The 12,642-nt window shown below is 35.7% G+C and overlaps 1 protein-coding gene across 1 annotated transcript; it reads right to left on the bottom strand.

Annotated features, from left to right (window-relative positions):
* Positions 1 to 331: 331 nt before the first annotated feature.
* On the bottom strand, positions 332 to 7,061 carry LOC140883105 (probable sucrose-phosphate synthase 2). The gene is made up of 12 exons (XM_073289477.1): positions 6,649 to 7,061; positions 6,132 to 6,364; positions 5,849 to 5,912; positions 5,069 to 5,767; positions 4,596 to 4,727; positions 4,340 to 4,471; positions 3,959 to 4,135; positions 3,820 to 3,873; positions 3,677 to 3,739; positions 2,501 to 3,448; positions 2,291 to 2,418; positions 332 to 674 (listed from the first exon to the last, which is right to left on the bottom strand). The coding sequence occupies exons 1-12, from the start codon at positions 6,928 to 6,930 to the stop codon at positions 389 to 391; spliced, it is 3,198 nt and encodes a 1,065-aa protein (XP_073145578.1). The 5' UTR covers positions 6,931 to 7,061; the 3' UTR covers positions 332 to 388.
* Positions 7,062 to 12,642: the final 5,581 nt, after the last annotated feature.

Here is a 12,642-nt window from a genome sequence, read left to right as displayed (position 1 = left end):
AAATAAATATAAAACATGAATTAATAAAATATTCAATAAACAGTTAATTTGCAGGACACCGTGGGCACTTTTAATCATATCTGGTCCAACAATACTATTTATTCTAATTTATTCAATAAAATTATTCTCATTCAGAGAACACAAGCATGGATTACATTTTATGAATCAGTAGAGACTTGAAACAAAGTTAAACACCACCAGAATTACTGTAAACATCATACAGGTAAAATGTATCTCCAGAAACTGGTTCATCGCAACATTCTGAAGACAAAGATTATTGCACTTCTCGATTTGTCGAAAAGCTTCGGGCAGGGTAGAGAACCCCGGAAAAGAAATAAAAATGTTTTACTAATTTTGCATTAAAATAAAGTAGCGAAGCACGCCATCTTTACATTCCACCTGCTTTAGAGTTCGATGTCAATGCCTTAGCTAATTCTTCAGCCTTCGCCCCTCCACTTACGTAAGCTATAAGTGGGCTGTCGACTGGAACTATATCATCTCTTAGGTAACCTCCTGCAGATCTTAGCAATTCTTCTGAACCTTTTTCCACGGCCCCTTTCATTATCATGGTCTTGTGCGTCCCGGCAATCAATTCTTCATAATCCGTGTCTCCGGTTTCACCAAGAATCACAAACATGTTTGCCACGTTTAATCGCCACCGAACAAAAAGATACCTATTGATTGGAAGCCACAAGAGAACACACTAACAAAGTAAAATATGGAACGCATACATGTGTGATTGTTACCAAGTTATCCAGTGCAAATCAAAGGGACGAGGATTCAACAGCTCGCGCCATAGAATATGAAATTAAGCATAGTTCGGTCCATGAGACCAGGTCAATGCAATAATGAAAAGTTTGCTATATAAGTAAAATAATAAGCTTCATTTGACCTTCAAAAAAAAAAAAAAAAAGCTTCAATTGAAATTGCTGGAAAATGAATTTCTTGAAAGCCATCGAAGGCAATCAATCAATCAATATCGCGAAGATGCAAAACAAAAACAAGTCTAAAACTTTGCTATCAAAGAAGTTGGAAACACAAGCATATATATACCTTTTGAAACTAGTAAAGAATTGTATAGCTTCCTGTCTTCGAATAACCGTAACACTTGTAATTTCATTAGAGTTCACAAGACATATGGTTGCAATCAAGCAACACTTGACAAAACATACTATTGAAAATGTTGATTCCTCTACATACTTTGACTTAATTTCTCAAAGTATTCAAAGCCCCTTTGATTCATGTCTCACAAGCCAAATCTCTCATTTTCACCTCTTGCAAAATTCTCTATCTTTCCCTTGAAAGATGTAAAATGATATGCTTGAATCTTGATTTTGAAGCCCAAAGGTCATGCTATATGTGAGCTTAAGGATACTATTATTTTGCACACTTTCTTGAAAATATAACTTCTTAAATGCATAATTCTGTTAGTACTAATAAGGTATTCTATCAACATTTTAGGTTTTCAAATGCAAGTAAAGATAAAATGTGATCTACTTTTGTAGTAGAAAATAAACTCTACTCTTTGAAAGTTGAGAAAAGCTCCTAAACAGAAAAACAGTTGAGGACGTCGTTTCAAGAGTTAAAATCATTAGTTGATGGTTAGTCCTTCATGATGGGTTTAAGTAACTAAGAATTAGGTAGTGTTAAGCACTTCTCAGCTTTTCCTTCACAAAATTTTGAAATTTTGTAAACTTTTGTGAACGAAAAGCTAATAAGTATTTCCTAGAAGCTCTACCAAACACTGCCTTAGTCAATTAAGAAAGAGGAACCCATGACTTTTTTTTTTACACTTTGCCAAGGGCCATGTTAAAGTAAAATCGAAGTGTTATACAAGATTCTTTTAGATATTGATTGCACACTATGTCAATTATGTGTTTGTGTTTGTGTTTGAAATCTCACGTCTTTATCACTGCTAATCTTATGTTTGAAGAATGAATACTTGATTTTTGACGATGGTTTTGCTTTTGCATATTATAACATGCTCATGCAGGTGGAAGTTGTATTCTTAGGTTCTGATTAACTGAAAGATTTGATGAAATATCTTCTGTTTTTTCTAGAGTACTAAACAATTTCACGTATTTGTTTTATAATTTTGTTTTGTTCAAGTCTTTTTACATTCATATTTATAATGGTTCATGTTCTGAGTTCTTTGGGGAATTAGGATCACAACCATGATGCCGTCCTAAAGTAGCATGTAATATGGCTAATGTTCTAAACCATGCAAAGCACATATGTTGTAACTACCATGAACATGTAATTCAACTCTCATCTAGAAAATATTTCTTACCGTAGAGCCTGAGAACGAGATGCAAGAAGTGGAACAACTTGCATTCTCGTGGAATTTCTGCAATACATTAAGTGGCATCGGAGACCTCTCATTCTTAGTTTTTGCCTCATGTCGTCCACTTTTTTCGCCTACAAAATTGAATAGAATGATGAAACTGAAATAGCATACTTAACCAAATTATATTTTAAATAACTTATAACTCATGTATACCAAGCTAGGATCCTTTATCAAGTATGAAAGGCAGTGGGGATTGCTTGACTTGGCATCGTGTTCTATAGCAATGGAAGAAGGTCCTGAATTCGCATCTTCAGATGAATTCATTAGTTTCCAAATTGTTTTCTTTAAACCATCCGAACCCCACCGATAGTCAATATGTGATGCGTAATCTGGATCAGGATAAAGCTTTCCATTATCTTCAGTATAAGTACCTGGATAGTACACTTCACTGCCGCTACCACAGATTAAAGCGTCAAAATCATTTATTTTGATACTTGCGGACTTAAAGAATTCAGTCAGTTCAAATATTGGCATAGCCGTTGACAAAGCAAATCCCGTCATTTTTGCATTATGTGGATCCAACTTGTTTGCCTTAAATATCTCTTGCATTATATGGATCATTTTCTTATCCGGAAATCCTTTGCTGTCATAGCAATCAAGTGCTATAACAACTAATTTACGACGCCGCCTCAACATTGGATACTTGCTTGGCAAATCTGTCACTTTTTTGTCAAAATCAGAATCTTTTGCTACAGATTCTGGCCTTCTCATTTTACTTAAGACTCGTTTGACTTGGTCTTGCAGCTCGGGGTCATTGCCAGCAGCAGTTATATCATGTGATTCATTTAATGATGTTTTTTCACCGTCAATTGAGAGCCTTAATGACATATCTTGTACGTCCTTCAGTGAATCATTCAGTGACTCCTCTGCTGCCAGTTCATCTGCAGGAGTGTCGGTTTGCCATTGTGGATGCCTCATACGACATGCTGCTATCCTGGTCAGGTAAGTTCGACAATGTTCGGGCCACGAAAAGAGATGTATATTCTTCCAGCCATTTTTTCTACATTCGTGCCACAAGTTCTTCTCCGAAACTAACTTGAGTAGAGCATCAGCAATTGATTGCTGATCATGAGGATCCACGAGCAGACCATTGTTAAGGGCCTATATTTCACCAAAAAATATACATTGTTGGCTTATCAAAACTATTAAGTTTTAATCCCAATTCGATCAATAAATTGGTCGTATTGGATAATAAATTCAAAAAATACATGACCATTGTCCATTAATCTTAGCCAGAAAAGGATACATGTAAATCATCGCATTTAAAAGAGTTTATTAAAAATTGGTCAAGACAAGTTAACTTATACAAGAAAGGGAGCTACTTTTTACCCGATGAATATCAACTGGACCACCATTCTTAGTCGCCACCAGTGGGAGTCCATGCGCAGCAGCCTAAACTTCCAGACTCAGATTTATAAGAGCTTAAAAAGCGACGAGTGAAACACAATTAAAAAATATTTATTCAAACGAACCTCAATTAATGTAAGTCCAAATGGCTCAATAAATGCTGGATTTATGAAAACTCCCTGTCACGGTTTGACACTAAAAAGTTACTGAGGGAAAGCAATGAAATTTCTGAATACATTCCAGGAAATAGAACATCAAGTCAACCTTGGTTTTTGCAGCTAGACGGTATATTTCTGGAACATCACTTTGCTTGTGATGTTTAGGAAAAGCCACTTGCCCATATAGGTCATACTTGTCAATCAACTTCAGTACCGTGGTAAGAACACTAGCATTTCCCCCACTCATCTCATCTATATCGTCTCTATTTCCCATTATAAGAGTCTGTAAATAAAATAAGTTAGTTAAGTTATGTGAGAAAGTTCAATGGGAATTCAATGCTGCATGCAGGCCCAGATCCTCTGTTGCATTAGCTTGATGCATTTAAAGTTTTATTGTTTTTCGGGTGTATTTTATTTGCAGATAACATTCAACGAGAATACGGAAGGAAACCTTAACTGCGCTTCGAGATTCAAAAATCTAACTTACAAGATTAGCAAGCTCTCGCAATGGGCGGCATTCTCCAAACGCTTTCAAGAGAGTGGTTATATTCTTTTTTGGATCAGGTCTTGACAACGCTAGGATCATTGGCTTGTGAGGATTTGTCAAAAAACGCATCACCTGAAGCAATATCAAGAAAAAATTTACAAGGACATAAGTTCGATGGGCAAAATAATATTGATCTAGATAACGACTTAAACTTCTGGTGGCACGGTAGAAAATACATGTATCTACTTGCACTTACTTCTACCCATATAGAAGGGATTGCTTTAGGTGATGAGCCCTCTATATTGGTTAATGATGCCAGGTCACCATCAGCTTCAGCAGCGTCTTCTTGAACCACAACACTGCTAAAGTCCATCCCAGGAGGAATAACCTGTAGAAAATATCTACCCTACCTAAACATTAATGTTTTCGAGGTGAAACCATATTGATTAACATATCTTAATTTAGTTCACTCAATAAACATAAAAATTAAAGAATAACGATTGAGCAACATGATAATATGCTATAAAAAGCCAGTAATATCCATGATCAAGCACTATTTAATTCCGTTCTCATAAAAGTCATGGATATGGAGTATAATATTAAATGAGTAGCATTTACTGAAGAAAAGCGCTGGTGGTTTAAGAAACGAATCAAGAAATAGATAATGACTATTTGTGGACTACCAACATTGATTTCCCATATTTAGAAAATTTGAATGAGTATGCTTACGGCCATCCTAGGCATGAAACGACCATGACAATTGACTCCACGTCTAGTACGAGCCCTCAGAACTTTCTCCAACTTCACATCAAAGCCATCGTATAGTCCCCATTGTTCTTCAATCTCCTGCTTAGTACTTGTGATAACAAGCTCTGCTGCATCTAATGAAAGCTCTTCGGCCTCTATCCTTCTCATAATCCTGTATGTCGAATTAATATCCTCTTTAGATTGCCTTCCCTGCTTGAGAAGCTGTTCTAGTTTGTTTCTACCCAGCGAGTGACCCGTCAAAACCATCGGAACATTTAATGCACCAGAAAGAAGGGCGGCAGTATCCCCCGCATCGGCATAATGACCATGAATTACGTAAGGCCAAACAGGTTGTCCCGCACCTATTTGTTCCCCCAAAGCCTTTGACATATTGACAATATGTGCCAAAGCTCCATCGACAAATTCTTGAATGTGAGGCCACAGTAATTCCTTTCGTAGATACTTGTCACGGGGACCGAAGGGTATTCTTACGATATAGGCACCACCACTTTCTCCTAAGTCGATGTTATCAGCATCCTCTGCACCAGTTGTAAGCATCTCTGTTGGCTCTCCATAACTCCAATCAACATCAGATGAGCATATTTGCCTGGTGAAAAGATCCACCCTATATACACCTGGCATTTTGGCGAGCGCCCGAGCAAGTTCAACGACGTATTTTATCTGACATTTCAACAAAATAATTATGAAAGTTAAAAAAATGCTTGAAAGAATGAATTCAATGCCATAAAAAGCCTATAATACCTGCCCACCAGTATCAGAATCGCGACCAAGCTCCATATTTTCACCACGGACTAGACCATGCAAACTGATCAAAACAAAACCACACTAGTGAGAATGTAGCGCACAGTAGCTATCAATTATGCAACAACTCAACACGTGCCATATATGAGAAAGCATAATGATTGAGATAGATTCTAATCCTAAAGATACTGATATAATTCTGGCTACGGGTAATTGGTTTTACATAAGCTAATCCTGTAGAAAGTTTACACCTAGCCATTTATAGGTCAATCCCAATCCGTACCTGATGAGAACAATATAAAGCTTTTTTTCCTTGTTACTGTCCGACCAAACTTCTATGTTGGAAAAGTTTCTCTGGAACTTTTTCCGAGGGCTGTCTAATATAACTGGCTCCCCCAAGGCATCTCCTTTCTCTCCTTCAGACAAATCCTCGGACATGTCCTCTGTCACATCCTTGCGACCTTGCTCTCGTTCCCGTCTCCAGTTCGCCACCCGTTGCAAGTCCTCCATTTCCAACTGCAGAAAAACAATACAATCATCTATTCGTATACCTTATATTTACAATCTACTGCGTCACAATCAGAACCTAGAAGACGGGGCTATCAAAACACACTTCATAAACGGGGCTTTCAAAACACACTTCATCGACGTAGCAAAAGTTTTAAGAGAAATTGATTCAAAACAACACATGTGGGATACAAAAATCCCGGCCCATGGAATCTAAACATCCAATCAATTTAATTTCACGAAACAAAAAATCCGAACAAGAGATTCACGCAATCAAGAACCCAGAATGATACCTGTTTCTTTTTGCGTGCGAGATGCCAAATCCGCCAGCACATATTCTCAAGCCTAGAACTCCTCTCCCTGGTATTCCTGGTGGCCACCACTTTGATCCATGCCCGATGGAGATCAGTTTCATCAACCCCTGTCACCACCTCCTCCACAAAATATTTTGTCGGGTTGAAATCACTCCTTTCCCTCAAGTTCACCGGAGCTGGAGGCTTATTCTCTTCAATGGCGGACGCCCCACTATCCAATATCGCCTCCAGGTACCCATTAATCCACTCGTTCCCTGCCATGCTTCAGTTTCAAATGGCGACAACCCTTTTCAAGAAAATGCTGGAGAATTTGCTTTACAGAACAAGATAAAATGGACATGCAACAAAGATTCGATCTTTGGGGTTCTTTTATATTCTCCAGGAAAAGGAGATTATATGCATTATCTATGGACTAGGCAAAACAAAAAGAGTGAGGGAGGGAGAAGGTGAAGAGGGAGAACCACATGGCAGTTAAAAGTGGGTCCCATTTCTCACACGTGGCACGCGGATCTCTGGGGTTTAATTGTTCATCGGCGCCACACGTGTAGGACAAATTCGGATCTTGTGAAACATTTTCTCAATACTTCTTTTTTATCGGAAAAACCTGGTTATTTTTGTGATTTCTCACCTGTTATTAGCAATTGAGTAAATGTTGTTGGAGTTTTATGGATTTATATTTGTGAGAGGATTTGATTTAATATATATTTGCAGGAAAAAGTATTTTTTTGATGATAAAAATCGTCGAAAATTTATCTTATAAAATTGACATATGTAATTGTTTCATAAAAGTTTATGTGTTATTTATTAACGTATGTTAATAATTATGTATTTATCATAGTGGAAATATAAAATAATTTTTTTCTTTTGTTATTTTTTGTGATATGGATATATATAAATTATATTCAGAGTAATAATCTTATTAAACAATGTCACATATTTTTATTATTGAAACCAATCCATCTGATTTATATCTATAATGATAAGTAATATTTTTATCATAAAAATTAATATTTTATCTTAAGTTTATCGACAATACTTGTCCATGTTATTATAGCTTGGTTTTTTTTATTTATTTATTTAAAGTAGCTATTTTATGAATTTAAAAAATTGGGCCAGTACAATTATCATTAGTTATTAATATTATTATATTATTATGGTAAATTTCATTTAATTAACTGTTTTTTTAATTAATTGGTAAAATCGAGATGAAATTACAATTATATTTTAACTTAATTATCAACAAAATTATAATTATTAGAAAAATAATCATTTTATATGATCTCTTCTTTTTTAATCAATTTTTGTTTTCTTATTTACGAAAATGACATTCCCTTTTATCCTTTAGGTTTTTTATTTATGAATTTGACATTCACGTACCTTTATAAAATTGATGTATCTATTACGTTTTGATAGCTATTTGTTCCCTTTGTGTCCTTTAGGTTTTTTTATTTACGAATATGACATTCACCTACCTTTATAAAATTGATGTATCTATTACGTTTTGATGGCTATTTGTTTACGAAACACTATATATTTTATTATTATTTAATTTGACCATATGTATTTTCAAAACGTTTTGATGACTATTTGTTTACGAAACGAAAAAAAGACTACATGCACCGAAATACTAGTTTAGTAAAGCAATGGACAATTTTATTTTTTTTTTAGTTGGGGGAAGGGATTGTCATTATTGGGTTTCGAACTCGAGATCTCGTTCCACATTTGAGACCTTGGGGTTAGATGAACTACACGTCGTCATCGGGGTAAAACAATGGATACTTTATTCTATAATTTGTATTAATGTCAAGGCCACGTACTTTATTTCCATCAACTACGATACATTTTTAAAATATTGAAATTGAACAATTAGTATAGTTTATAACTGTTGTAAAACATTTGATGTTTAATTCTACATAGATAATTTATTAAAACTAGCATAATCGCACACGCGTTGTATGTGTATAAAATCATACAATATATTTAATATTGTATGTTATATATAAATATTATTTTTTCAATAATATTTAAATTTATTTTTTAACATTTATAAAATAATAAAAAAAAATTTAAATTTTTTTTTATCAATTTATCTTATCTACAATGTTTAATTGAGAAAAATATGGAAATTTGAAATATCAAAATTTCAAAAAAAAAAAACAAAAAAAAATAAAATTGTAATATTTATATTACATAATGGCAATTTCGGCAATTTAAAAAATGGTGTCTAAGAGGGAGATTCTTTATATATAGGGAGAGATAAAGCATATTCAAGATAATTTTTTAAATAACCTACCCCATCTGTAATGCCCCGAATTTATCTTAATTGAGTTTATTTGAGATAACCGGAGATTTTATTATACGAGGGCCGTTTTGATTTTTTTTTCAGGGACTATTTTGCAATATTCGAAATTTTTAGAGACTAAAATGCAAAAATGGGATTTGTTATATTATATTGAGTTTTGACTTGGTCTTCATTATTCCTCCTCCTTCTCCTCCTTTTCCAACACGCCTCTCTCCTACATTGTTGAAGAAAACGATTTTTCAAGATTTTGATCTTCAGTTTTCAGTCGATCCGTCTGTTAGAATTTAAAACTGAAGGCAATTTAGCGATCACGACTGCGAGAGCTTCATTATATCATAAGTTTTTCTTCGATCAGATATATTTTATTTTTCGGATGTAATTGGAACTCGATTCTTTTCAGGTATGATGTTATTGGGATAGTTCTTATCGTTTATTCTCAAACGGAATTGAAAAAGAGCGTCGTTCGGATTTGTTATGAATTTTCTTGTGATTTTCGAAAGTTGGAGTTTTGAGATTTGATGGGTTTGAGTCTTTATTGATGATTTGATATTGAATTGAGTTGGTATCGACATTATACTGATGTCTACGTTTTTTGTTTGATCAGATTTTAGCCGTTATGCCGCCAGTTTGAGTTTTGAAATTATCGATCGATTGTGTTGTTTTATAGTATTCGATTTGAGTTGTTGAATGATATTAATTCATTTGCATCTCCATACAGATTGGTTGGAACGCTGATATCTTGGATTTACAGAGTTTGAATCTCGAGAGATTGAAGACGGTAGTGTATTGTACTTCTTGACTTTTGATTTGTATTCGAATAGCCTTTGAATCGAATCATCTTTTGATTGTTCAGGATTGGAACTTGCGATCAAAGAAAGATAAAAGATGACTTTGGAATGGAATAGGACCATTAACTCGAATCCGGATTGATTCGAGTGTCCTAGGAAAAATCACATACTTCCATGTCCATGTGAATTACTTGAATTATATGATTGAATGTGTTAGTTTTTATATGCATTCATATTGAGCCGAACGTTTTGTTTCGTTTGAATTACACGATCTGGGGATTATAGCCGAGTGTCACTGGTAGGCGATTTGCTATAGTGGCCGATCAACTCACTATTGAATGCCTCGGAGTCTAGAGGTTTGAAGTATACATCGTTCAGCTCGAAAGGAGAAGTAGGTGTGATTGTTGTGATATTTCATCCTCGGGATCCCAACCAAGGAATTAAGGAACCGATTTATCTTTTGATTATCCGGATTGATAATCTATACTTTTGAAGTCATGCATTCATTTATTCTCTTTTTGAATATCTGAAAGTTGATGTATTTCGTTTTGAGATGCCTATTTGATATATCATGTTTGTATCTTTTACTGGGAGTATTATTCTCACCGAATTTATCCGGTTGTTGTCTTGTCTTTGTATGTGTGCTTGACAACAGGTGGGGCAGGACCGAGTCAGAGATCGCATGGCTTGATGGGATGGAGGATAGAAGTGAGGGCTTGGTTTAGAAGTCGAACTTGGTTTTCAAACTCCTTTGGATTGTATTTGAATTGTAGAACTTAGAATAGATGCATGTTCTACTAGTTCGATTGTTGTACAACTCTAGAACTATCTTGTACTGTATCACACATGTTGATATTTCATGTATCTGAACCTTGAAAGTTGATTAGATTTGACCTTATGTCTGTTTGGATCATTCGGAGTTGTTCTGGGTGTTAGATTATACTTTTGGAGTGGTTTTCGGAGCAGGAACAACAGGAGCAGCGCACCCGCGCAGCCTGGAAAGAGCGCCCGCGGGGCCTGCACCCCCCGGACAGGGCGCTGTGCGCGGCCGCGCCTCTGGCTCCCAGGGCGCCGTGCGCGGCCCCTACCCCTTTAAAAAAAATTTGTTTATATTTTACGTCTCGATCGTGGATTGCTTGATTTTATTTATGTTTAAATGATTAGAAGCCGGGTTCTCACACCATCGATGGGTGTACGAGATAAAATCATGGACTTGAGTGCTAACACCAGTATGTAAATATGAGTATATAGGTTTATGTAAATCATGCAATCATGATACATGAATGAACTGAAAAACAGGGATCAAACTCTGGAACATCATACACAGAACATAGGTATCACCAGTATGCGCATGTTGTCCTCGAAAGTTCAAGTTGGTGCCAACACATACTGACTACGATCTTGGACTACCGTGGTCCTGGGTGACGCACATGCTTCTCCGCTGATCTAGTTGGTACGAACACGGTACCTAATTGTACAAGAAAAACTAGGACTGAACTTAGACACAACGGACTATCTTGAAAGGATAACAGACTCAACATGGTGTGCCAATGTTGCATACATAAACATGAAAATAAATACATGCATCATATGACAGATAATAATACAACAAATAATAATGCAACACATAAACATGCATACTTAGTTGTCTATCTCAGTCTGTACTTACGCATTCAACTCAGTGGTCTGGCAGTACAAATTTCTACAGTCCAAGCCTACAAGTCAAGTGAACACCACATCATTATAACTTATCTAAACACCTTCTACTAGCTACTCCCAAAAGCTACTAAGAGTCTCGACTTATACCTGCGTTCGTCATGAACCCGCTTATTCCGAATGCAACAACTCCAACACCAGCTCTGCTACAATCCCAGTAACACCTCGCTATTGTCCGAACCTCGATAATTTGACTAGAAATACTCAAAATATACACTAACACACAAATCACATCTCGAAACACACATTGATTGTGAGAAATTCATTGCCTATTTATATACGGAGATCGAATTGTCCGATTATCAGTTCGGAACATCCGAACTCTACATGCACATACGTCTCACCAACGTCTCGAAGCCTTATTGACCACCTAAGTTTGGATTGTCCGATCTCCTAGTTCGGATCGTCCAAAATGCTACGTGTCACCACCATCTTAACAACTCAAACTCTGTATGATCTTACTCTCTTCGGAACGTCCGATCTATCCCTCTGCATCCAAACTCACAATTGGGCATCCGATCAATTCGGAGCTTCAAAAACATACTTCGAACGATCAGATCTTTTCGAAAGGTCCGATGCTTATTTTCTTAATTCCGAAGTCTTTACTGTAATGTCCCAATTTTCAAAATTGAAGCGTTACTCAAACATATGTACTTAAAATTTGGAGAAAAATAAAAACTTTGCGGAAGCATAATCTTTTTTAATAAAAAAAGCGTATTAAAAGTGCACAATAATGAAATAGCATTTAAAATTCTTTGCCAAACATGGTCATCAACATAAGATTAAAAAAAATTTTCCTCTCATCACTCAAAAATGTTTAAACATCTTCCATTCAAAAGCATTCGCACTCATGCATTGCCCGTTTGACCGACCCTGCCTCTTCTTCATGTCCGCCCACATAATCATCAATAAACGCATCCACATCATCGTTACATGCACCATTCAAGTATAGTGATTCTAAAAACTCAGCAAGAATAATGCATAAAAATGATCTTTCTAAACTTTAAAGAATAAACATTAACTTAAGCTTTCATGCAATAAATATAACTTTGATGTAGTCATAACATAAAATATTTGGGGTGATAAAGTATGAGTAGTGTGGCAACTGTTATAATGAGCCATTCATAGTTTTCTGTTGATCAACAAGCATATGACATTACGCCCATA

The sequence above is a fragment of the Henckelia pumila genome, chromosome 1 (assembly GCF_033568475.1).
Source record: "Henckelia pumila isolate YLH828 chromosome 1, ASM3356847v2, whole genome shotgun sequence".
Classification (NCBI taxonomy): Eukaryota; Viridiplantae; Streptophyta; class Magnoliopsida; order Lamiales; family Gesneriaceae; genus Henckelia; species Henckelia pumila.
Note: the sequence above shows the minus strand (reverse complement) of the source record. Positions and strands in the feature narration are given on the sequence as shown.